The following is a 26,562-nucleotide window of genomic DNA, read 5'->3' as shown; positions in this document are numbered from 1 at the left end:
CGAGCCCTCACCCTGTATTGTTGACCTTATTTTACGGTCTGGAGGTATGTAAAGTAAGAGGCCAATTCTGGCCACATCCTAGCTTATTAGCTGCTGCGTTTTTCTGTGCAGATAACCCTCCTGATGACTACTCATTCCTGATGAGCCTGTGAGGGCTTATATCTCTCCTTGGGATTCACTCGCTCCTCAAGATGTCACAAGGTCTGTGTGACACACAGCAAAAGTGGCTCTAGGAACAAAATATGAGAAAGGTCCAATCCTTTCCTAATTTCTGTGCTTAACCCCAGGTCTTGCTGGGATTCTGATGGGGGAGAGGGGTGGGAGATGGGCACAAAATTGTCAAGAAAGGGAGTCAGACAGGTGAAGCTGGTGCATCCTTTCTTCCCACTGCAACGGATAGTTATTCCAAGGTGTGTGTCAGGGGATGAGGAGCTAGGGGGTAATAGCCACGAACAATGAGCTGGTTTCTTCAGGAAGGTATAATTGACAAGTTTCTGGAGGATTCAGCCTGGAATCGATATCCATAGATTCTCACCTTGTAAGCTGGGGCACAGCAACAAGAGTTCCTGGTATGTTCTCAGGACAGAGGCCCCTCTTGCCCATTGGACCAGTAGTTCCCTGCTCACTTGTCCCTACTCTGTTTTTTAGTTCTCCGACCAGGGATCGAACCCGTGCCCACTGTAGTGGAAGAAGTGCGGAGCCGTAACCACTGGACCCCCAGGGAATACCCGCGTCCCTACTCTTTGAGCCCCTTTCTTTTAGTCGGTAGTCTGGGTTTTGTTACCCCCTCACCCCCTCATTCCAATCTCTGGTCTAGATGGGAATCTACAATCTCTTCTCTGACTTTGGCTCAAGCCCCCCGTGATACAGTGGAACTCCTGACCTTCCAGCCTCCCGAGAATTTGGCTACGCTTGAAATTCCACATTTAGGACATTGTGTGCATCAGCCTTAGCTCCCCACTACTTCTCCAGTGGGGCTGGTTTCCCCCATCCCAGGCTTCCCACCAACGGAGAAGGACTGAGTAAGAGCTGCTCAGAACTGGTGGGTCTGCAAACTTCAAGGCCAAGAAGGAGCCAAGTTCTCCTTTTAGAGAACCCATCATGGCTCCGGACAGGGAGGTATTTCTCAAAAGCTTATTTATGATCACTTCTTGCATTGCTAACTGCCTGGAAATTTCACCCATTCTACCTCCTTCCTCTTTGAGTCTCATTCGCCAGTGGGAAGGGCCTGAAGGAGGAAGTACAAGAATGAGAATAAGTGAAAGCAGAAGGGCTGGAAGATGAAGCAGACTGCAGTTGGTTCTCGCTGACACGCTCCACCAAGGAGGACCCGTGTGAGGAGAAAATGCACCTGCTGCTGCTGTTCTTCCTCCTCCGCTGGCGTGCAGGTGAGCTGGGCCTGGGTCTGTTCTCTTGGGAAAAGCCTATGGGGCAGGAGGAAGTGGCTGGCAGAGGGAAGAGGGAGCCCAGCAAGGTGTCCTGCTGAGAAACCAACCCCCTTTCTAAGTAGTTCCTCCCAGTTGTGAGCCTGTGTGTTTCATCCACTCAATCCCTCACCCTGTGTTGCGGTGCCCACAACGTCCAATGCAGAAATACGGAGCACGGTCTTCATAATGAACCCAGAACCAGGCATAACTCCTGACCACCCAGGGGCTGGTCATTCAAAATGGACAGACTGATGGCCCCCACTGGTCACAGAAAAGCAGAGGCACCCTAGTTGCTCAGGAGAGCTGGTGAATATTTGCTCCTGCACTGTCACCTTCCAGAAAGCTTTATGAGCAAGGGAAGGCTCTGGGGAAGGGGTGAGGGTGAAGGGGGCCTGGAAGGGAAGCGGGAGTTTGCCAGATGGAGAGGGAGAGGCAGTTCTAGGCTTTTGGGGAAGGAAATAGTAGAATGGAAATGTCAAGAGGAGGTTAGCTTGGTAGAATGAAGAGGAAAAGGGGACAGGGATGTGAGCAGAGACAGAGGGTTGAAGGCAACTTGAAGTTGATGGATACCATTTTTTTTTTTGGCCACGCCGTGCGGCATGTGGGATCTTAGTTCCCCGACCAGGGATCGAAACCACACCCCCTGAATTGGAAACTTGGAGTCTTAACCACTGGACCGCCAGGGAAGTCCCATGGATACCATTTTGATTAAAAGTCAAGGGGATTTTCCTGACTTTGAAATGTTGGGGGACCTCAGAGCTCAGTGTTTGAACCTTCTCTATCTAGAGTCATCCTCTTGTTGATCTCACCTCCTCTCTTGGCTTTAAATACCATCTCCGTACAGATGATTCCCGTTTTTATATCCCTAGCCTGGACATCTCCTGAACTCAAGAATATTCTATCCAGCTGCCCATTCGACATCTTCACTCAGATGTTGACATTTCAAATGTGACCTGACCACATCTTCTCCCCTCGAATTCCTTTCTCTCCTATCTTTGTGTTTGACAACTCCAACTTTTCAGGTGCTCAGGCAGAACCCCGGGGGCATTCATCTCTTCTCCCATATCTCACAATGATTCTTTGAAAATGTAAGCCAGATCCTGTCTCTCCTCTGGCCAAAACCCTCCAATGACCTCCATGTTACTCAGAGTAAAAATCCAGAGTCCTTACAGAGGCTACGAGGTGACACCGTCTGGGTCCCGCGCCATATCATCTCCCTGGTCCCTGGTCTCCTCTTCTACTCTGCTCCCGCACTCCAGCCACACTGGCCTCTTAGATGTGCTTTGAACATGCCAGGCGCACTCCTGCCTCAGGGCCTTTGCACTTGCTGTTCAATCTGCTCAGAGTGCTCTTCTTCAGATAGCCACAGGCTCAAGTCCTCACATCCTTCACGTCTCTGCTTCTCACTGAAGCCTTCATTGATGACCCTAATTAAAACAGCAATTCCCAGGACTTCCCTGGTGGTCCAGTGGTTAAGACTGTGCTTCCACGGCAGGGGGCATGGGTTCGACCCCTCCACATGCTGTGCGGTGAGGCCAAAGGAAATAAAAAAAGCAATTCCTGCATTATTTTTCTCCATGGTTTGTCCTCTCCCTTCCCCCACCTTGATAGAATGTAAGCTTCAGGAGGGCCAGGATTTTTGTGCCTACAACCATGGCAGGTGCAGATTAGACAAATAGTAAGTATTAGTTGAATGAGTGAATACATCTAACGGACAGGGAACAATATGATTGCTGTAACACGCACCACCCCCCAGACCAAATCTTTCTCCTTCTAGTTTCATAGAATTAAATAATTGAGACTCGTAACATTACCTGGAGAGGACATTGCTCGTGGGATTGTAAAATGGTGCAGCCACTTTGGAAAACAATTTGACATTCTTGAAAATGTTAAACAGGTAGTTACTGCATGACCCAGCAATTCCACTCCTAGGTATGTATCCCAGAGAATGGAAGACATATGCCCATGTAAAAAACTTGTATGCCTGGTGGCGCAGTGGTTAACAATCCTCCTGCCAATGCAGGGGTCACGGGTTCGAGCCCTGGTCTGGGAAGATCCCACAAGCCATGGAGCAACTAAACCTGTGCGCCACAACTACTGAGCCTGCGCTCTAGAGCCCACGAGCCACAACTACTGCAGCCTAAGCACCTAGCGCCTGTGCTCCGCAACAAGAGAAGCCACCGCAGTGAGAAGCCCGCGCACCGCAACAAAGAGTAGCACTTGCTCGCCGCAACTAGAGAAAGCCTGCGCACAGCAACGAAGACCCAACGCAGCCAATAAATAAATAAATAAATAAATAAATTTATTTATTTATTTAAAAGAACATACAAAAAACTGTTATGCAAATGTTCAGGGCAACATAGTCCATAATAGCTAAAAAGTGGAAACAATGTAAATGCACATCAACTGATGGATGGATAAATAAAACGTGGTATACTCATACCATGGTATACTACTAGTCATAAAAAGGAATGAGGTACTGACACTTGCTACAACCTGGATTAAGCTCAGTGAAAGAATCCAAACACAAAAGGCTGTACTTTGTATGATTCCATTCATATGAAAAGTCTAGAATATATAAATGCATAGAGACCGAAAGTAGATTAGTGGTTGCCAGGGACTGGCGGAGGGAGTAAGGGGAAGGGACTCCTAATGAGTATGGGGCTTTTTTTTTTTTTTTTTCTTTTTGCGGTATGCGGGCCTCTCACTGTTGTGGCCTCTCCCGTTGCGGAGCACAGGCTCCGGACGCGCAGGCCCAGAGGCCATGGCTCACGGGCCCAGCCGCTCCGCGGCATATGGGATCCTCCCAGACCGGGGCACGAACCCGTATCCCCTGCATCGGCAGGCGGACTCTCAACCACTGCGCCACCAGGGAGGCCCTCTTTTTTTTTTTTTTGCGGTACGCGGGCCTCTCACTGTCGTGGCCTCTCCCGTTGCGGAGCACAGGCTCCGGACGCGCGGGCTCAGCGGCCATGGCTCACGGGCCCAGCCGCTCCGCGGCATGTGGGATCCTCCCGGACCGGGGCACAAACCCGTGTCCCCTGCATCGGCAGGCGGACTCTCAACCACTGCGCCACCAGGGAAGCCCTGGGGTTTCTTTTTTGAGATGATGACGATGTTCTGGAGTTAGTGATGATGTTGCACAGCTTTGTGAGTATCTTACAAAAGCCCTGAGCTGTACCCTTTAAAAGGGTGAATTACATGGTATGTGAATTATATCTCCATAAGAAAATAATTAAGGAGCAGAGAGAAGAATTAGGAGCAGTCGTGTTCTCCTGAGCAAAGTTTCTGTGGTTGCATTTGGATCTGAGTCTCCAGAGGGCATGACAACCGGACATCCCTTTGTGACCCGTGACTCTTTTATGCGGTCTGATTGGATCATCCATTCCATCAGGCATAGAAATGAAAATGATGCTTCCAAGCAGGGACACGTGCTATGAACAGAGCTGAGCTAGATGCCCTGGCTCAGGGGGTGGTGGCTGTGCTTTCGATAGGGTGGGCTTAGAAGGGGCCCTCTGAGGAGGAGCCGCCTGAGCTGAGACCTGGAAGACGAGAAGGAACAGGCACTTCAGATCAGGGACGTCTTTTCAAGCACAGGGCACAGCAAGGCTCTGATGCGGAAATGAGCTTGGCCGTGGTACGTTTGAGGAACAGAAAGGCCTTGTGGCTTCCTTACACACTTCACAACAGCCTGCTGGGGCCGATTGGGAGGATACTATTATCTCTTTGGGGGAAAGGTCTCTGGGGAGGAGAGAGATGTGTGGCTCTCCTCCTCCTGGCAGCTGTGGGTGGCTTGTGGATGCTCAGCCTTGAGTTTCGGTGTAGAAACAGAGAAGATAGATTTTGGGTGAGAAGTCAGGGGACAAATTGACAAGCAAGGCAGGGAATGCACATAAAGGATTGCTTTTTTTCCCTGACGTCTGGGAACAGGGGAACTTGATGGTGGGCAAATGTGAGAGTAGTGTGTGTGTGTGTGTGCGTGCGCGTGTGTGTATATGGTTTAGGAGTGATTGAGGCAGAGAGGGAATATCTGTCTGAAGTGGAACAGGCTCAGCTGTGCACTAACAGGAAGCCAGTCTCCAGTGGGAACCTCTGTGCCATCTGTCACCAGCCTTTCCCATAGAACTTCCGATTGCAAGTAACACATTTAACCAGCACTACTTCCCTCTTCGCAAGAGTTCATTGTTTTAAAAGCACACAAGAAAAAACCCCAGAAAGTTCCCACCAGGCTTTATAGCATTCATTTTCTGGGAGAAAAGAGAGTTTTAATGACCCTATTTTTTTCAGAGAAAAATTAGCTGTCTTGTCCAACTTAAGCCTCACCGTAAGTGGTGGCAGAGGTGGACAAGACCCCAGACGTGCTGACCCAGAGTGGAAATTAGCTGATGTCCCCTGCTGAGCCGGAGGCGGGGTCCAGCCCCAACTGTCACTCACTGACGGTGAGCCACTCACCTCCCCCTGGGGCTCAGCTTCCACCTGATCTAGGATTATTCCTGATCATCTAGGCTGTGAGTAACCATGCCCGGGGAGGATGCTGCTTCTTGGAGTTCCAGGCTGCCTCTGTGCCAGGAGGGTTCCCACAGCAGAGCCAGTGCTCTGCTGAGGATGATGGGGAGTGGGCACCTGGAAGAGGGGTCCGAGAAGTGAGTGGAACAGATGGTCCAAGGGTCAGATCTGATACTAAATGCTCAGTCGAGTTCAAGGGTCAGATCTGATACTAAATGCTCAAACTAAAGATGGAATGGCCATCCGCGTTAGAATCCTAGGGTTGCTGGGACAAATGACCACAAACTTAGTGGCTTAGAACAGCACAAATTTATAATGTTACAGTCTAGAGATCAGAAGTCTAAAATGAGTCAACAGGGCAGCGTTCCTTCTGGTGGCTCTAGGAGGAGAATTTGATTCCTTGACTTCCAGAGGCTGCCTGCCACACCCTGTGGCATGCGGAACTTCCCCGACCACCAGGGGTCCAACCTGCGGCCCCTGAAGTGGAAGCGCGGAGTCTTAACCACTGGACCGCCAGGGAAGTCCAGAGGCTGCCTGCTTTCCTTGGCGTGTGGTCCCACATCACTTCCGCCCCCGCTCCATTGTCATCACTCCTTCCCTGGCTCAGATTCTCCCACATCCCTCGGTTAAGGACCTTTCTGATTATATTGGGCCACCGGGATAATCCAGGATAATCTCTCCATCTCAAGATCCCTAATTTAATGACATCTGCAAAGTCCTTTTTGGAAGGGTGAACATATTCACAGATTCAGGGGGTGAGGACACAGACATGTTTAGGGGCCATTGCTCTGCCTACCGCACTATTAAGCAGCCCTGTCCAGGCATTTGTTTTTCCTATGATTTTGAAAGTAGTAAATGCTCATTGCTGACACTTGGGAAAGTACAGGAAACAAATGAAGAATTAGGAAAAATAAAAAAAACCTTATGTCTGGGGCTTCCCTGGTGGTGCAGTGGTTGAGAATCTGCCTGCTAATGAAGGGGACACGGGTTCGAGTCCTGGTCTGGGAAGATCCCACATGCCACGGAGCAACTAGGCCCGTGAGCCACAACTACTGAGCCCGCGCGTCTGGAGCCTGTGCTCTGCAACAAGAGAGGCCCCGACAGTGAGAGGCCCGCACACCGCGATGAAGAGTAGCCCCCGCTCGCCGCAACTAGAGAAAGCCTGCGCGCGGCAGCAAAGACCCAACGCAACCAGAAATAAATAAATAAATAAATAAAAATTAAACAAAAACAAAAACAAAAACAAACCTTATGTCTGTCTTAATGCCCGAGGTGACCAGTTCTTAAGATTTTGGTTTATTTATGTTTAATCTTTGTTTTCTATGCATATTTTAAAAGTTCATTGGTATTATACTGCATACGATTTTTTTTTTTTTTTTTTTTTTTTTTTTTTTCTTTTTGCGGTATGCGGGCCTCTCACTGTTGTGGCCTCTCCCGTTGCGGAGCACAGGCTCCGGACGCGCAGGCCCAGCGGCCATGGCTCACGGGCCCAGCCGCTCCGCGGCATATGGGATCCTCCCAGACCGGGGCACGAACCCGTATCCCCTGCATCGGCAGGCGGACTCTCAACCACTGCGCCACCAGGGAGGCCCTGCATACGATTTTTTAACAACCTTATTTTCACTTCATCTGAGAATTTTCCACATAATTAAAAATATTTCTAAGCATAATTAGCAGTGTTTGCATTATATTTCATTATATACTTATTTCCCTAATTGATGGAAGTTAACTTTGTTTCCTTTATTTTTGCTAATTATGTGATGAATCTTTGTGCACACGCTTTTTTTTTTTTGCTGTACGCGGGCCTCTCACTGTTGTGGCCTCTCCCGTTGTGGAGCACAGTCTCCGGACGTGCAGGCTCAGCGGCCATGGCTCACGGGCCCAGCCGCTCCATGGCATGTGGGATCTTCCCGGACCAGGGCACGAACCCGTGTCCCCTGCATCGGCAGGCGGACTCTCAACCACTGTGCCACCAGGGAAGCCCTGTGCACACCCTTTTTGTTAGCCTCTCTGATTATTTCCTGAGAACCAAATCCTAGATGTAGCATTACTGGAGCAAAGGGCATGACTATGTTTGATACATATGACTGCCATATGGCTTTCTGTATGGCTGAACCAGCTACATTCCTTCCAGCATATTCTCACAGTGCCTGGACCACCTGGCCCCAGTCAGCAAAAAGTGAGTCATCAAAACTTGTTTGGTTTGTTATGTGAAAAATGGTGTTGTCTTCCACATTTCTTATTTGCTAGATTATTTAAATGAAACATTTGAATTTTATTAGCCACTGAGTTTCCTCTTTGTGACTTGCCTCTTATCTCTCATCAGTTTTCCAAATGGGGTATTAATGTTTTTCTTCTATACACTCTTTTTTTTTTTTTTTTTGCGGTACGCAGGCCTCTCACTGTTGTGGCCTCTCCCGTTGTGGAGCACAGGCTCCCGACGCGCAGGCTCAGCGGCCATGGCTCACGGGCCCAGCCGCTCCGCGGCATGTGGGATCCTCCCAGACCGGGGCACGAACCTGTGTCCCCTGCATTGGCAGGCGGACTCTCAACCACTGCGCCACCAGGGAAGCCCTGAGGCTTTTAATAGATAATCTTTATCAGATAAAGAAAGTTCTACTCTTAATTTGCTAAGAATGTTTAGAAAATCATGAAGGGGTGTTGACCTCGCGGCATGTGGGATCTTAGTGTAAAGTGGGAAAAACAAACGTTGTGAACTGATGAATGGATATACAAAATGTGGCAGATCCATGGAATAGTGATCAGCCATAAAAAGGAATGAAATACTGACACATGTTATAACATGCATGAAACTTAAAAAGATTCCCTGGATTCAGCTTGCTGATTTTTCATTTCAGACTTTGGCACTTATATTCATGAGTGATATTTACTTATAATATTTCTTTCTTGCACTGCCCTTGTCAGGGTTTGGCATCAAGATTATGCCAGTCTCGTTAAATGGGTTTGGGATTGCATCCTCCTTTCCTTTGTTTCAGAATCCTTTTGTGTAAGGTAGACATTATTTCTTCCTTCAATGCTTAGTAAATAGATATCTCCATTGAAGCTGTATAAGTCTCGAGTTTTCTTTTTTTTTTTTTAATAAATTTTATTTACTTATTTATTTTGGCTGCGTTGGGTCTTCGTTGCTGCGTACGGGCTTTCTCTAGTTGTGGCGAACGGGAGCTACTCTTTGTTGACGTGTGCGGGCTTCTCATTGCAGTGGCTTCTCCCGCTGCAGAGCACAGACTCTAGGCACACGGCCTTCAGTAGCGATGGCATGTGGCCTCAGTAGTTGTGGCACACGGGCCCTAGAGCACAGGCTCAGTAGTTGTGGCGCATGGGCTCAGTTGCTCCACGGCATGTGGGATCTTCCCGGACCAGGGCTCGAACCCGTGTCTCCTGCATGGGCAGGCGGATTCTTAACCACTGCGCCACCAGGGAAGCCCTCGAGTTTTCTTTTGGAGAGGTTTTTAATAATGGATTTAAGTTACTTAAATAGTTGTAAGATTATTCAGATTTCTATTTCTTTTTGTGTTGTTTTAGCACATTGTATTATTTTTGCTAGGCATCTGTTTATTCCTAAAAATTTCAAATTTATTGCCATAATCTTATCTAGATATCTTTTTATTATCCTATCCTATTATTGCCTTATCCTCTTGTTAGCTTTGTATTTTTTTTTTGGCTGCGTTGGGTCTTTGTTGCTGCGCACGGGCTTTCTCTAGTTGTGGCGAGCGGGGGCTACTCTTCATCGCGGTGCGCGGGCTTCTCATTGTGGTGGCTTCTCTTGTTGCAGAGCACAGGCTCTAGGCGCACGGGCTTCAGTAGTTGTGGCACACGCTCCGCGGCACGTGGGGTCTTCCCGGACCAGGGATCGATCCCGTGTCCCCTGCATTGGCAGGTGGATTCTTAACCACTGTGCCACCAGGGAAGTCCTTATTATCCTTTTAATGTGTGCAGGATATGTACTGATGTCCCCATTTTCATTCCTGATATTCATTATTTAGACCTCTCTCTTTCTGTAATGAATATCTAATTAGGGTTATTTAGTTATTTATTTTTAACCAACTCTAGGCTTTGTTGATTTCCTTATTATATGATTTTTTCCACTTCATTCATTTTTATTAACGTCATTATTTCCTTTCTTCTACTTTCTTCTTTCCTCCTACTCCTCCTTCTGTTTTTTGTTTAACTTCTGAAATATATGTTTATTAAATTTAAGTCCTTTTTACTTTTCTAATAGATACATTTAACGTTATAAAATGTCCTTAAGCATAACTCCAGATGCATCCCATAAGAGTCTTTTAAATTAAGGCATAATTTACATATAGTGAAATGTATAGATCTTTTTTTTTTTTTTTTTGTCGTATGCAGGCCTCTCACTGCTGTGGCCTCTCCCGTTGTGGAGCACAGGCTCTGGATGCACAGGCCCAGTGGCCATGGCTTACGGGCCTAGCTGCTCCACGGCATGTGGAATCTTCCCAGACCGGGGCACGAACCCGTGTCCCCTGCATCGGCAGGCAGACTCTCAACCACTGCGCCACCAGGGAAGCCCTGTATAGATCTTAAGTGTATAATTCTATGAGTTTTTACAAATTCGTTTAACTTGTATCACCTATCAAGATACAGAACATTCCCATCACCTGGAGTTCCTTAGTGTCCCTCCCAATCTTTCCCCCACCCATGAATCACTGGTGTAATTTCTATCACCAAAGGTTATTTTGCCTAATGTAGAACTTTGCATAAACGGGATCATGAAGTTTATTCTCTTTTGATCTTTCACTCAGTGTGTTTTTGAGATTCATCCATGTTGTTTTGTGTGTCACTAATTCACTCCTTCTTATTATTCTGTACTATGCTGTTACTATGAATATGCTACTATTTGTTTATCTGTTCCCCTGTTGGTGAACATTTGAGTTTCTTTTTTCTCTTTCTTTCTTTCTTTCTTTCTTTCTTTCTCTCTTTCTTTCTTTCTTCTTTCTTTCTCTCTTTCTTTCAAGTATAGTTGATTTACAGTGTTGTGTTAATTACTGCTATACAGCAAAGTGACTCAGTTATACATATATATACGTTCTTTTAAAATATATTCTTTTCCATGAGGGTTTATCATGGGATATTGACTATAGTTCCCTGTGCTGCACAGTAGGACCTTGCTGTTTCTTTTCCATGAGGGTTTATCATGGGATATTGACAATAGTTCCCTGTGCTGCACAGTAGGACCTTGCTGTTTCTTTTCCATGAGGGTTTATCATGGGATATTGACTATAGTTCCCTGTGCTGCATAGTAGGACCGTGCTGTCTCTCCATCCTCTATATAAAAGCTCACATCTGCTCACCCCAACCTCCCACTCCATTGAGTTACTTCTAATATGTTGTTATTATAAATAAAGCTGTGATAAAAATTCTTTTTTGTGGACATTTGTTTTTAACTTCTCTTAGATAAATATCTAGAAGTGAAATTGCTAGGTCATAGGATAGATTCATGCTTTGTTTTATAAGAAAAGCACTTTTACAGTGTTCCAAAGTGATGTATAAAGTGGAAACAACCCAAATGTCATGAACTGATGAATGGATATACAAAATGTGGCAGATCCACACCATGGAATAATGTTCAGCCAGAAAAAGGAATGAAATATTGACACATGTTATAACATGGATGAATCTTAAAAAGATTATGCTAAGTAAAAGAAGTTAGACAAAAAAGATCATATATTGTATGCTTCCATTTATATGAAATGTCCAGAAAGGCAAGTCCATAGAGACAGAAAGAAGAATGAAATGTCCAGAAAGGCAAGTCCATAGAGACAGAAAGAAGAATGAAATGTCCAGAAAGGCAAGTCCATAGAGATGGAAAGATTAGTGGTCTCCAGAGGCTTCAGGGAAGGGGGAGGTAAGGAGTCACTACTAATGGGTACAGGGCTTCTTTCTGGGGTGATGAAAACATTCTGGAATTGGATAGAGTTGATGGTTGTACAACTTTGTGAATATCCTAAAACCCACCGAAGTATACATTTTCAGAGCGTAAAATGTATGATATGTGAATTATATCTTAACTTTAAAAGTGGACAGAAGTAAATTCTTAGTCTTCAACATGCTTTATTTAACTTTAGAAAGGAAGAAAATTATCCCAGCTTTAAACTTAGCAAATTAGGGCTTCCCTGGTGGCGCAGTGGTTGAGAGTCAGCCTGCCGATGCAGGGGACACGGGTTCGTGCCCCGGTCTGGGAGGATCCCACATGCCGCGGAGCGGCTGGGCCCATGAGCCATGGCCGCTGAGCCTGCGCGTCCGGGGCCTGTGCTCCGCAACGGGAGAGGCCACAACAGTGAGAGGCCCGCGTACCGCAAATCTTAGCAAATTAGAAAAAGATACGTGGTAATCTCAAGGATATAAAATTATATCTATGAGAAATTAGTAATTTAAAACTAAAAACAGTAACATTTACCAACTAAATCTCAAAATGGTTTAACGCAGGAAAAAAGAAAGAGGAAGAGGGGGAGGAAAAACATGAAGGAGGAAATCTTGTGGCACATGTAATCAATAAAATAAAACAGCACATCATCAAAATGTGTCATTATAATAGGTATGAAAATTTTAATTATTAAAGGATACTTTATATTTGCAGAACTTTATGCTAATACACTGTAAAATAGATAACTTTTGGGGAAAAACAAAACAAAAGAACAGAATTTATTAAAGAACAAGAAAAAAACTTAAATAGGTCAATATTCATGGAGAAAAAAATTTAAGTAATCAAAGAATTTGCCCCAATGAAGAATTTGCCAGATAGTTTTTTATCCAATTTTTTAAGATCCTAAAGAAACCAAAATTCCTTTGCTCTATTTATGTTCTGTTCTCAGAGCACAAAAAAATGGAAATCTGCCAGATCAATTGTGTGAAAGTAGCATATCTCTACTACCAACGCTGACAAAGACACACAAGGAAAATGACAGAAAGAACCTCCCTTATGAGTATGGATCTGAGTTGGGCCCAGACAGCAGGCTCTGCCGGCAGACGGGTTTGGGTGGCCCAGGCTGGATTGCTGTTGTTTCTAAATAAGCCAGAGTTTTAAAATTGAGGGGTTCCGGGCTTCCCTGGTGGCGCAGTGGTTGAGAGTCCACCTGCCGATGCAGGGGACACGGGTTCGTGCCCCTGTCCGAGAGGATCCCACATACCGTGGAGTGGTTGGGCCCGTGAGCCATGGCCGCTGAGCCTGCACGTCCGGAGCCTGTGCTCCACAATGGGAGAGGCCACAACAGTGAGAGGCCCGCATACCGCAAAAAAAAAAAAAAAATTGAGAGGTTCCATCCCAAACCCAGAATTTGGACTACTCCAGAAAAAATGAAAAGATCTTAAATTACACTGCCTGCTTCTTGCATGAGGACAGTGGGCTGAGTAGGAGGGGGGTCACGCCTCTGCGGGGGGCGTTTGCTCTCCAGATTGCCCTGGTCCTCACTACCTCCCAGGGTCTGACATTGATGCCATTCTTCATCATGCTTGAAGTGTTGTTTTTCTTATAATAAAGATACATTTCTCTGTATCTTGAATCTTTCAAAGGTGAGAAAATGAAAGAAAGAGCAAGAACATATATATCGGAAAATGCTGCTTACTCTATGATACCTGCCTTACTGCAGAGCTATAGTATTCAAGACAGTATGGATTGGCAAAAGGACAGACAAATGGATCAATGGAATGGAATGGAAAATCCATATTTGCTTTTTGACAAAGGAACCAAAGCAATTCAATGGGAAGAAATGGGATCTGGGCGTTATAGATTCCATAGCATGGGGAGACTGATTGGCATCACTCTTTTGGTCAATTTCAAAGGTGTTCCTTCCAGGGTGGTTTACAGTAGAACCACTCGAAACAATTAGAACCGTTAGGAAGTTTCTCGGGGCTAGGTGATGGGGGTGTTTCAGCTAAACCTCCTGAGGTCCTCAGTACAAAGTCATCTTCTGTGGAAATGGGTCCTCTGGTCTTTCCTCCCCATGAGACCAGTATAACACAGAGATGGTTGCAAAAGGACATTGCTGGAACTAGAAAGACTTACTGGCCAGAGAAGGGGAGAGGGGTGAACTACAGGAAGCTATTATTGTTCTGTGTCAATGTTTTTGTTTCTTTAAGATCTGTAGTTGTGCTTTTATTGGATCTTCCTGGTGGCTTTGATCTGATAGAATTTTGAAGAACAAAAGGTCTTTATGTGTAAGGTATATTCCTTTCTTGACTGCTATTTAACTCATGAGGACCCCGGGTTTATTGGAACTATTCACGATGCAGGAGGCTGTGGCCCTGCCCTCAGGATGGGAGGTGACAGGTACATGGATTCGTGCTTTCCAGGCTCATCTGCCATCACTGGCCCCAAAGCAATGAGCAGCCTAGAGGGGGGCTCGTTGACTGTGCAGTGTCGATACAGCCCTGTGTGGGAGACCCATGTGAAGTGGTGGTGCCGAGGAGCTTCTTGGGCTGGCTGCCAGTTCGTCGTTAAAACCACTGAATCAGAGAAGGAGGTGAAGAAGGACCGCGTGTCCATCAGGGACAATAGGAAAGACTGCACCATCACCGTGACCATGGAGAAGCTCAGGCTAAACGATGCAGACACTTACTGGTGTGGGATTGAGAAATTTGGAGCTGACCTTGGGGTCCAAGTTAAAGTGACCATTGACCCAGGTAAGCGTATGTGTATGTGTAGATGTGTCTCTTCAAGGCCTGCTCTGTCCTGGTCCCTGGGGTCCCTCTTTAGTGACCTGTCACTCAGAGTGAACTGTCACAGAGGGTGGGGGAGTCCTGAGGTCTCATGGAACCCACACTGACCACCTGGGATTGGGAGGGGCAGGGCTTCCCTTAGAGGCTCTCATGGTGATCAAGATCAAGGTGATGGTCTCACCCGGAGACCCTAATTTCTGCTAATGTTTTCCTGGGACCCCTGTTGCCCAGGTGTTCCTGCTCTTTCTGGAATTTGGGGCTGGGTCTTCAGAGCTGCAGCTCCCACCCCCTGGTCCATATCCCATCTCAGGGGGAAAGACCCAGCACAGTGGGGCTGCTGCGGTTAATTCCTGGGGTCTGGAAAGGCCTCCACAGTCAAAGGGCTGCACTCCCAGGTGCCTGAAATCCCATCATGAGCCATTTACACATTTGGGATTAATGATGTTCTCTTCCTAAGTCCTTTTAGAATGCAAACACTCTGGGCGTGTCGGCTCAGGGGTCTCAGTGCCTTGGTTTGACCGAGTTTATCTGTTGGGCTCTGCCTCTGCTTACCCTCGGACAGGTGACACCAGCTCATTGGGCACCTGTGGCAACGGGGGTGGGCGCACAGTCAACGGAGCCTCCACCACACCGGGAATGTGTGAGGCTTGTTATACTTGCAAAGCGCAGCATCATTTCATTCAGTCTTGACAACGTTCCTGAGATGTAACCATCCCCACTGTGAAAGCTTTGTAACTTGCCCCAAGTAAAGGCTCTTCCTGAACCTTAGAATTTTGCTCAGGGCTGGTCCTGATCTTTGAAGTCACAGATTTGGGGTATGTCAGCCACCTGAGAGCCCCCATTCTGTTGCTGTCCTTGTGGATAAATAAAGTGAGAGGCACTGGCCACTGGCCGAGGCCCTGTCATAAGCAGCCGGAGTGTTTGAATTCCAGCTGAACTCCAGCTGCCCTTGTCCTGAGGCAAGCCTGGCCCCCTCTAACCTTCCAAGTTCTGCTTGATGTCCTCCCTGGACCTGTGCCAGCTCCACCTGCCTCTGAGGCTCTGAGTCTCCTAGCGGCCAGGGAGATATGAGCAGTCCAGGCTATAGGCCCTCTCCCTTGGCCCTGCTCCAGATTCCTTAGGCAGCCCATGATCCCCACCACTCCTCCTCTACCCCCACCCCACCCCGGCTCAGAGCCACGTTTAAGGCTGTGGGTGAGTGAACAGGCAGAGCAGTGTGTAACCCGGTCTGTATGCCAAGCACCAACCGCAGTGCCGGCCACCACTCCTGCCACCTCTGCTATCAACATGTTCACAGCGCCAGTCAGCTTGGAAGAGACCAGTGGCTCCCCGGCTGTGACCAGCCCCGGCTCCAGCAGCGGGTAAGCCAGCTCCGATGCTGCTGTTCCCTGTGGCCCACTTGGCCCAAACTCTCCCAAAGGGGGGACTTTTGTAGTCCCAGGTCCCAGCCAGAGCTTGTTTCCGGACCCTCAAGCTCAAGGATTCTGGGGCCTCCTCTCACTTACTCTCACAGCTCAGGAGGCCAGAAATGAAATCAAGGTGTCGGCAGGGTTGGCTCCTTCTTTGGGCTCAAAAGTAGACTCTGTCCCGGGCCTCTCTCCTAGCTTCTGGTGGTTGCCAGTAAGCCAAGCACTCCTTGGTTTATGGTAGCATCACTCCAATCTCAGCCTCTGTCATCACGTGGCCTTTTCCCTCTGTGTCTGTGTGCCCCCATTTCCCTTTTATAAGGACACCAGTCGTTGGATTCAGGCCCATCCTAATCCAGTATGACCTCATCTTAACTTGATGACCTCCGCAAAGATCTTATTTCCCAGTGGGTCACCTTCTCCAGTTCTGAATGAATATGAATTACTGGATGAGGGACACTGCTCAGCCTGTACAGGGGGCAAGCTTAGAAGCAGAGAGGCCTTTGCAGAGCCTTTGCCATACAATTTCTGTTTGACTTCTAGACCCACTGAGACACCTTGTGGGACCCTCCTCTCTTTTTTTTTTAAAAAACCATCTTTGAGGGCACCCGGGAGTAGGGGTTCCCAGACTGGAAACCTCAGGCCTGTAGGTCGAAAGGTTTCAAGGCATGTGGTCATCCCTGCTCCCAGGTGGGTGGGATAAGGCCCAAGACAGGAGGTGAGCCTGGGTGCCTGGGGCATCCTCTGTCGTTTCCAGCAGTGTCTTCTTGGAGGCCAGCATCATCCTTCCCCTCATCTCTGCTGTGTTGATTCTTCTCTTGATGGTGGCCTCACTTGTGGTTTGGAGAATGGTGAAACAACAGAAGAAAGGTGAGGGGACCTGGCTGACACCGGGCTGGAGCTGGGCTGGGTGGAAGTGTGTGGGATTGATGGCCAGCATGGTCATCCGGGAACCATCAGTCCAAGGGAATACCTGCACAGTCTGGAAGGGGTGCCGTCCCAAAGGCCACAGCAGCTGGCAGTTAGAGGCGCTGGAGCTTGGAGGTGAACCCAGGAGGTTTTGGACTCAGTTCTGCCTGGTTCACCCCTCTTTGCTCTTCTTGCCTCTCTGCTCTCCCTCTCTATCTGTTTCTTGGTTTGGTTCCTGGTGGCAGAGATGGCAATGGCCTTAGGCAGGCAGCCTTCCTAGGGTACCCAGACACTTTAGTAGAATTCCTGTGGCTGTCAAGGAGGTACTGAATAGACATGGGGGCATGGAGAAACACACACACACGCACACGCACGCATGCACACGCACGGATGTATACACACATGCCCGAACACATGTTCATGCATGCACACACAACATAGCCCGCACACGAATGCGCACATGTGCACACTCATACACGGTTCTCTGTGTTTTCTCAAGAATGTTGGTGGCCACTCCTATTTTTGCTCTTCCTCTCTTCAGCCCTTTCTCAGGCTACCCTACTTGTTCTGTGTATATTTGCCCTTTAGGGAAGGGCCTCTGCTCACGAGTCTGCACTTGTCGATCACGAGGTCTGGCCTCGGCCAAACACTTTTCCTGTCTGGCTCCACTTCCACATTCTCACATTAACTGCACCTCCTCCCTTTCTCAGAACCCACTGGGATCTGGGCGCTCACGGGACCCTCTTCAACACAGCTCCCTCCCCTCAGCCTGAGGAATCTTGTAGTTTGGAAAGACGGGAGCCTGACTCCTGTTCATCACACTTTCCCCCCAATGTATTGTCCGTGACCTAAGTTAAAAATACTTTCTGTCCCCCTCAGTATCTAAAAAACATAGGGAAAATCTTCTTGTTTCTTTGTTGTCTCCGAAGCTGGGGGCGTGATGGTGGCAGGGGGAGGGCAGGGAGAGGAAGAAACAGGAACCAGAGGGCACCTGAGAGCTGGTCCAGACAGTGATGACCCAGCTCGGGTACTCCACTCAGAGGGCAGCTTAGAGCAATCCCATCACGTGGACAGCTTGTACTGATGGAGCCCCTCTTGTGCCTGGTTCAGTCCGCACCCGGAAGGCATGGGAGGGACAGGCTCAGCTGTCCAGCAGCCCGCATCCCACCTGAAGACCAACCAGAATTCAGTGGGACAAGGGTGATGAGACAGACATAAATCAAATGCCCTGGGAGCAAGGGAGGGAGGGAGTCGACAGCCGGGATAGCTGGAGAAGGTAGGTGTGACTTTGAGTTGACCCCTGCAGGTGGAGAAATGGTGGCGTCACAGGCAGAATCCCAGCAGAAGTTTTAGGTTGAGCCTAATTGGCAGGGCCACCTGAGCAGCTGACTGCACAGTTCTGTGATGTGGGGAATAGACGGGCTGAGGTCTCCTTAGTTCTCATCTGAGAGATCAGAATTAGAACCAGGTCTCTCCTCTCTGAGCCCGAAGCCTAATTCACCTCTTTTCTTTCCCAGACCTGAGGGCGCCTGTGAGCCTCTGGGTGGGCTTTCTAACTCTGATTGTTTTTGTCTTTTAGCTGCTGGGATATCCCCAGAGCAGGTAAGAGAGTCCCCGAGGTCAGAGCAGAGACATCAGACACCTTTCCCTCACTTCCTTATTTTCCATCTCCCAGGAGCACCAAGGTCCAAATGTATCAGACAAGCCCTGTGCCCAAACGTCCATATACTCATGGCCCAGCTGCAAGGGCTGGGGAAGGGGCCCCGTTGTATGCTGGAATCAGCTAGGGAGGAGGGCTTGGGAGGGGGAGGTGTGGGAGACTAAGAGGAGATGGGGGTTGCAGAGGGAGCTGGGAGAGGGGGGTCCCAGGGGAGCAGAGAGCCATGCGTCCCTCCGTGGAAGAGGAACCTGTGTTTCCTCTCCTAGGTGCTTCAGCCCCTGGAGGGCGATATCTGCTATACAAACTTGAGCCTGCAGCAGACTGAAAACTCTGGGTCTTCCCGGAAGAAGGCTTTCACGAGGTCCTCTTCCTCTGCCCAGGGCAACGCGGAGGGAGTGGAGTATGTCACCATGGTATGTGCTTGGTGGGGCTGCTATGGGGCTCAGACCGGACCCACTGTTGCCCTTCCTTTGAGGACCGGCTTTCTCCTGCCCACGTGGGAGGGTGGGTGCTGGGCAAAGATGCAGCCACTGAAAGACTTGCTGGCAGAGCTCCTGCGCGCTTTTGGCATCTGAAGTGACTCAACATCAGGTCTTAGCATTGGGAGACTCAGAGCCCGGTCAGACACGGTCCTCATGCTGGGCAGGGGAGACCCAGACAGGCTGAGGGACCCTGGGATTCCATGCAAAATGTGCTGCCCTGACATGGAATTGAGGGAGAGTATCTTCTGCCATGGCCAGAGCTAAAGGTGCCTGGCAGAGTGGAGCGGGGAGGAACTGGGGGGCCTGGGAGAAGACTCCAGAAGCCCTGGAGGGTCTGTCTCCCCAGGCTTCTCCAAGGTCTCCTCCGTCCATGGGCACAGCCTCCTGCCAGCCTCTCTAACCCCAAGGACGTCTTCATTGCAGGCTGCCTTTCCCAGGGAGGACATTGCCTACGCAGCTCTGTCTTTGGAAACCTCAGATCAAGAGCCAACCTATAGCAACATGGGGCACCTCATCACCCACATTCCCAACAGGGTCCATGAGGAACCCACGGAATACAGCACCATCAGGAAGCCTTAGCCTGTGCTCCAGGGGCCCCTCTCAGACCCACTCGAGGCCTCTGAGTACATTCCTACTTCATCTGCTTTCTGCCTGCCCCCCAGTCCCCTCATGGGACCGCCAGTTCCTGAGGCCTCTGTCTGATGCAGTCAGCATCATGGCCAGCTATGCTTTGGGCTCGGGGCCTAGTCTCAGGGAGCTTCTGGGAGTTAGACAGGGGTCTTTCCACATCCCTTTCTCTCCCACACAGCTTGGGAGTGGGCTAGGGATATGCTCTGGAGCTGCTGAGGGAGAAATCACAATGATAACGATAATAATAGTAATTCACTTTTTTTTTTTTTTTTTGCGGTACGCGGGCCTCTCACTGTTGTGGCCTCTCCCGTTGCGGAGCACAGGCTCCGGACGCGCAGGCTCAGCGGCCATGGCTCACAGGCCCAGCCGCTCCGCGGCATGTGGGATCCTCCTGGACCAGGGCTCGAACCCGTGTCCCCTGCATCGGCAGGCGGACTCTCAACCACTGCGCCACCAGGGCAGCCCTGTAATTCACTTTTATTTACTGCTTATCATGAGTGGTGGACTGAATAATGGTCCTAAAAGTTATTGGCATCTGAACCCTCAGAACCTGTGAATGTTACCTTCTGTGGCATAAGGGACTGTGCAGCTGTAACAGAGTTGAGGATTTGTGGATGGGGAGATTAGTCTGGATTATCCAGCTGGGCCCTGAATATAAGCTCAAGCGTTCTTATAGGAGGGAGGCAAGAAGGTCACGGAGGAGAAGACAGTGTGATGGTGGGAGCAAAGGTCGGAGTGATGCCGCCAGGATCCACAGAACGCCGCAGCCTCCAGGAACTGAAAAGGCAGGAACGGATCCTCCCCAGAGCCCCCAGAAGGAACCAGCCCGGCTGACATCTTGACTTTAGCCCAGTGAAACTGATTTCATACTTCTGGCCTCCAGAATTGTAGGAGAATAAATTTGTATTGTGTTAATGAAGCCATTACATTTGTGGTAATTTGTTACAGCAGTAATAGGAAAAAATATGCTATGTAACAAGTACCCTTCCCTAAATGCTTTACCTACAGTAACTAATTTAATCCTCACCACAACCCTAAGAGGACGCCTTTATTATTGTCCCCATTTTACAGAGGAGGAATCTGGGTACAGAGAGGTTCAGTGACTTACCAAATTTTACTGCTACCAAGTGGATAGGTTAGAATTTGAACTTGGGCATTTTGGCCCCAGAGTCTGGAGTCTGGGCCACCACCCTGGACTGTGTGTATAAGGAGGTTAATGTGTGTTAGTGTGTGTGTGTGTGTGTGTCTATACACAGCTACTCACACAGGGACAGTCATCGAGTATATACAGACGCTAGACTTGCTGTCTTTATTCTAGGGTCCTGGCAGCTCTCCCGGAATCCTGAATCTCATCCCAGCTTGCCATCTCCATGGTTACCAAACTAGTCCAGTCCCCGGCCTGGAGTCCCTCTTGTTCTCTGCTCCTGAGTCCATTCTCCTCCCAGCAGCCAGAGGGATCTTTTTATTTTTATTTTTTTTGCGGTACGCGGGCCTCTCACTGTTGTGGCCTCTCCCATTGCGGAGCACAGGCTCCGGACGCGCAGGCTCAGCGGCCATGGCTCACGGGCCCAGCTGCTCCGCGGCATGTGGGATCTTCCCGGATCGGGGCACGAACCCGTGTCCCCTGCATCGGCAGGCAGACTCTCAACCACTGCGCCACCAGGGAAGCCCCAGAGGGATCTTTTTAAAGCACAGACCTGATCACTCCCTGCTTGTAACCTTTCAGTGGCTTCTTCCACAGCCCAGGAGGCCCCCAGGGTCCATGGGTCCCTGCCTGCCCCTAAGACCCCCTCTCTGGCTACTCTCTCTCTCACTTGCCCTGCTCTGCCCACACTGGACTTTCTTCCATCCTTCTAACAAGATAATACGTGGTCCCTTCTCAGGGCATTGGCACTTGCTATTCCTTCTTTCTGGAATGGCCTTCCTACGGATATGTGAATAGTTAGGTTTGCCAAAGAAAGAGAAAGGCAGGGAGAGAGGGAGGGAGAGAGGGAGGGAGAAAAGGAGAAAAGGGAATTCCCTGGTGGTCCAGTGGTTAGGACTCGGCACTTTCACTGCCGGGTGCCCGTGTTCAATCCCTGGTTGGGGGACTAAGATCCCACAAGCCACGTGGTGTGGCCAAAAAAAAAAAAAAAAAAGCTTATTTTTATTATCACAACTCAGCTCAAATGTTCCTTCCCAGACCCCCCTAACAGCAGTGGCCCCTGCTACACCTCTGATTCCTCTCTGTCACATTGCCCTAAGTAAAAGTAGTACTTACTACTTTATGAGCTAACTTGTTTATGGGCACATGGGTTTACTGATTGCCCCCTCTCCACCAGGCTGTAGGCTGCCCAGACATGGGGAATTTGTCCTACTCACTGCTGTATCCCCCGTGCCTAGTTTAGTGTCAGGTGCAGGGTGGGTTCTTGAATATTTATATGTTGACCGAATGAATAAGTAACGTGATGGTTCAGACTTGGGAACTCAGGGTGAGCTTTCAGGAGCAGGGACGCCCGTGTCCATCATGTGAGGAAGGGACCCCTGGGTCACCTGGGCAACCAGAGAGATTTCAGGATCCCCTTCCCAGCAGCATGCAGTGGAGAGACATTTTTTTCCCCTCCCGAAATGAGAGCGTTGAGGAGCCATGATTCCCCTTGACTGGAGAACAAAGGTCTATTCCTTTGCTTGGGTTTCTTTTGTTTGGGGCTGGAGGGAAGTGTCAGGGAAGGGAGCCATGACTTGGGAAGAAAGGACCAGCTCTGCCTGGGGCTCACAGGCAAGTGCCCCAGCAGGTACTGGGGCTGTAGGGATGTTTAGTGGGCCATTATCAGTGTGTCCTGGGGTTTCCCTAACTTCTCACAGCTCTGGACATCCCAAGTAGTCTGGCGGAGGTGGCCTTAGTGGATGGCCATGTCATCTCAGCATGGGATGCTCTTTGTTCTTGCCCCCACGCCCTGAAAGATGATTCCCTAGAATCTCAAGAGCTTTATCATCCTGGGGGAGCTTATGGAGCCCAAGCAAGCTTAAATATTCTTGAGCTGGTCACTTGAGCTGAGTGGGTCAGAGTAAGAGTGTTTTTGACCCAGGCTGTTTTAAGATTTACAGAGCAAGAAGTGACTGTAGAGAGACCTTTAAATGAAAAAGTTCAAAGCAGAACAAAATGAGAGTGAATTGAGCTCTATGAATAAGTCATAACAGACAGTCACTTTCTGAAAGGCGTCACTGTGCCATTTTAACTGTTGTGTGTAAAGTGCCTTTATTGCTGAGTTTTTAAGCAGCCTACACAAAATAGAATCCCTCAGTACAAGCTTCCGTTGGATTGTAAGGAACTCATCTTCTCTGGAATCTACCACAGATACTAGTAAAGATTTACTGTGGTGAAACTTGTGACATATCTAGGAACACAGACTAGTATTCAGCTCAGTTTGATTTGGCTGGAGGAGTCTGGTTGCTTCTTCTTCTTCTTCTTCTTTTTTTTTTTTTTTATTGGAGCATAATTGCTCCACGACGTTGTGTGAGGTTCTGCTGTACAATGAAGTGAATCAGCTCTATGTATACCTATATCCCCTCCCTCTTGGACTTCCCTCCCGCCAGCCCCCCAACCCTGACTTTGTCTGGATGGTGGATATGGGCTGGATGTGGAAGGTTCTGGCTGCCTGGCTGAGCCGAGGAAAGGTAAATCAGCCTAGAAGACAGATTCACTCTGATTCACACTTTTAATTGCTTCATTCAAGCTTTAAAAAAGTGTCTACCAGATATATCACTGGATATAATGTTTTTATCCCAGATTCCAACCATCTGGATGGGTGGCTGTCTGAAAAGAGACCTTTTCATGTCCTTAGAGATGTAGTTGAGTAGCCCATGATATTTGTGAAATTTGTCCAGTCCATTCTATAGCTGGATGGAGCAGATTTCTGACTGGTGGTCCTCACAGGAGGCATTTAGGTTCTTTAGGTTTTGGGTCATGACTACAGGACTCTGCCCTGAATCCAGCCCTATTTGTTCAGTCCTGAGGGCGCTGGGGAAGTAGTCAGGGTGGGGTTTGAAGGGAGGTTTGAAGAGGTTTGAAGGGAAATTGTTTCATAATGTTTATAGACTGGCATCTGGGTGTTGTCTCAACCGTATCCGGCTGCTCCATAAAGATTCTGCTAAGGCAGACTTTGGGCTGTGGACTGGCACCTTTATTTCAAGAGAGAGAAAGTTCAGATAAGGTCCTGCTGATATGAGTGAGGGTGGCATTTACCACTTTCCAGGAAAGCACATTCTGTTAAGACAAACTCCAAGATATTTAACCACTCAGTTCTGGTTGAGTGCCCGATTATTTATAACCTGACTAAAGTTTCCAGGGTTTCCTTCCTTTGCTTTTTGAATTATTAATATTTAAAGATTCTACTTTATAAAAATTGGAGGGTTTGGATAGTCTCCTTTTGAGAACTATGTGTATATTGCTGGCTTTCAGAAGACAGAGCCCTTTTTAAAAAATTGAAGTGTAGGTGATTTCTGCTGTACAACAAAGTGATTCAGTTATACATATTATATATATATATATATATACACATATATATATCTTCTTTTTTAATATTCTTTTCCATTATGGTTTATCACAGGATATTGAATATAGTTCCCTGTGCTAGACAGTAGGACCTTGTGGTTTACCCATTCTATATATAATAGTTTGCATCTGCTAACCCCAAACTCCCAATCCTTCCCTCTCCCACCCTCCCTCCCCTTTGGCAAACAAGTCCGTTCTCTATGGGCAGAGCCCTTTTGAGAGTCAGTTGAGGGAGAAAAATATACTGCACTGGCGATCTTCAAAACACATGGCCTTTAGCAGGAAGGGCCAGGCAGCTAACATCAGTTGATTTCATGTATCAACAATTTTTTAGATCAGGAGGGACTGATATAGTAGTCAGCCTTTTATTTTATCAAGTAGGTGCATTCTTACCCGATGTAGATGGAATTGTTATTGGTCAGTTCATTGGAAAAGTTGGTTAAATCAAGGAATCACACAAAAGATACATTCTTTCTCTAAATGCTTTCTTTGGCTCAAAATATCTAAATGTGTCATCATTTGCTAGTATTTGGATGTAGCTCTAAGCCTCTTTTTCGCTGATGGGTCTGCTGAAAGAGGGACTCATTGCCTTTTCTGCACAAATCACACACACTGTCTCATCCTGGAGTTTCTAGTTCCAGTTTCCCTAACGTGGAGCAAGACATTCTAGATACTTACGAAGCCATCTGATTGCAAAACCTCTTTTCATTTTTATGTTTTCACTGTGACTATTTTACAGTCCTCTCCCTCATTCCTAATTTGATGTTTTTTTTAAAAAAAAATGGCATGCTTTGAGTTTTTCTAAAGCATTCAATTTAGTTTTTGTAGAAATAACCCTTCTCTTTGTTTACATTTCCTGTCATTGGTCAATATCCTTTTTGTTTACACTCTTAATTGGGTAGTTTATGGATGAATTCATTAAATTGCATAATTATAATTAACATGTTTGACCAGCCTAAACAAGTTTGGGCCTGAATGCAGTTGACTCTTGTTAAACACGTATCTCAACGGGTGAGAGCAGAAGCAAGGGGATCTTCAAGAGAATCTGCCCATTGCCACAAGCATAAAGATAGTATGTTTCACCAAGAGACTGAAGGGTGTTGGTTGATCTAATAAGTTGGTTAAGAAAGGGATTGATTGGGCTTCCCTGGTGGCGCAGTGGTTGAGAGTCCGCCTGCCGATGCAGGGGACACGGGTTCGGGCCCCGGTCCGGAAATATCCCACATGCCGCAGAGCGGCTGGGCCCATGAGCCATGGCCGCTGAGCCTGCACGTCCGGAGCCTGTGCTCCACAACGGGAGAGGCCACAACAGTGAGTGGCCTGAGTACCGCAAAGAAAAAAAAAAAAAAAAAAAGAAAGGGATTCGTTAAGACAGTTTCTACTAAGCCATCGAGTTTCATAAAAGAAAGGACATTTAAGCACCCCAAGTCAGAATAATAGGCAGTGTTTCCCAAGAAGGACAGTTGGCGACTTTATGCCAATATGGATTTCTGTTGTGTGTGTATATAATCTCCTACAAATTTGTTGATACTTTGTCAAGGGCTGGTGCTCACATATGGACTAAGGATTGGCAGCTACTGAGCTTGTCTACACTGTTCTCTAGACATGGATTCTCTCCTCTAGGTCCAGCTAGTGTGGTCTGGTGTCCCCCTAAAGCCTTCTAGTAATCTTATTAATTGAAACTCTGAGGCTTTCACTCATGAGGGCCCCGTGACCCTACCTCAGTTGGGAAAAAGGCCCCTTTAATCCCTTAGATTCCCCCGCCCAGCATAAGCTCTCCCTCAAATAATCCACTGTGATCGCAAACTCACATGGTCTTGTCCTGAAGGGGTGCGGTTCTAGCAACAAGGAAGGGTGACCCACCCACTGGTTTTGCTGAGGAACCTCTGAGGAGCGGTTCAGAATTAAGGAAGGGGTAAGACTCTGTTTCTAAGGGTCCAAAATAGAGAAGAGACATTCTGAATGCTTGTGTGGTAGAAAATCCACTCTTAGCAGAAAGGAGGGATGTCTACTCTATGTTCCAGAATAAAAATTCCATCCTGGGGAGTTTCTGAAGCCTCCCACATCCTCCCTATCACCCTTTCCATCTGCAGTGCTGCAAACCCAGATATCCCCAATCCTGTTTTTTATTAGCTTATTAATTGTTTCATTTTAAGTTATAAGATATTTGGTGCATACTATATGTTTATATAGGATGCAGATATGTTATAAACGATAGGGAAGCAAACACCTCATGTTCACAACCTTAATGAAGAAATGGAACATTACCAAATCCGCTGAAGCCACCCACTCATTGTTTGTCTTTGTTTTC

At 47.9% G+C, this 26,562-nt stretch overlaps 1 protein-coding gene across 5 annotated transcripts; it reads left to right on the top strand.

Moving 5' to 3' along the window:
• Window positions 1-1,277: 1,277 nt before the first annotated feature.
• CD300LF (CD300 molecule like family member f) lies at window positions 1,278-20,636 on the top strand. Of its 5 annotated transcripts, none has more exons than XM_081218024.1 (8): window positions 1,278-1,388; window positions 14,265-14,594; window positions 15,928-15,991; window positions 16,797-16,906; window positions 18,525-18,547; window positions 18,872-19,018; window positions 19,511-20,183; window positions 20,394-20,636. In XM_081218024.1, exons 1-7 carry the CDS (start codon window positions 1,346-1,348, stop codon window positions 19,664-19,666), a joined length of 873 nt encoding a protein of 290 aa, XP_081074150.1. In that variant the 5' UTR covers window positions 1,278-1,345; the 3' UTR covers window positions 19,667-20,183; window positions 20,394-20,636. The 5 variants fall into 5 exon arrangements, with proteins under 5 accessions (XP_081074150.1, XP_081074149.1, XP_081074148.1 ...); XM_081218023.1 differs by having other exon boundaries at window positions 16,794-16,906; XM_081218022.1 differs by having other exon boundaries at window positions 15,871-15,991; window positions 16,794-16,906.
• The last annotated feature ends 5,926 nt before the right edge of the window (window positions 20,637-26,562 follow it).

The sequence above is a fragment of the Mesoplodon bidens genome (genome assembly GCF_964165515.1).
Source record: "Mesoplodon bidens genome assembly, chromosome: 19".
In the NCBI taxonomy this organism is placed as follows: domain Eukaryota; kingdom Metazoa; phylum Chordata; class Mammalia; order Artiodactyla; family Ziphiidae; genus Mesoplodon; species Mesoplodon bidens.
This window is presented reverse-complemented; position numbering and strand designations above follow the sequence as displayed.

Excerpts from the sequence above, each read along its gene's own strand:
- CD300LF (XM_081218020.1), top strand. The coding sequence starts at position 1,346 with ATGCACCTGCTGCTGCTGTTCTTCCTCCTCCGCTGGCGTGCAG. Across the intron at positions 14,595-15,804 it reads TAAAGTGACCATTGACCCAG|AGCCACGTTTAAGGCTGTGG; the intron begins GTAAGCGTATGT and ends ACCCCGGCTCAG. Across the intron at positions 18,548-18,871 it reads CTGGGATATCCCCAGAGCAG|GTGCTTCAGCCCCTGGAGGG; the intron begins GTAAGAGAGTCC and ends TTCCTCTCCTAG.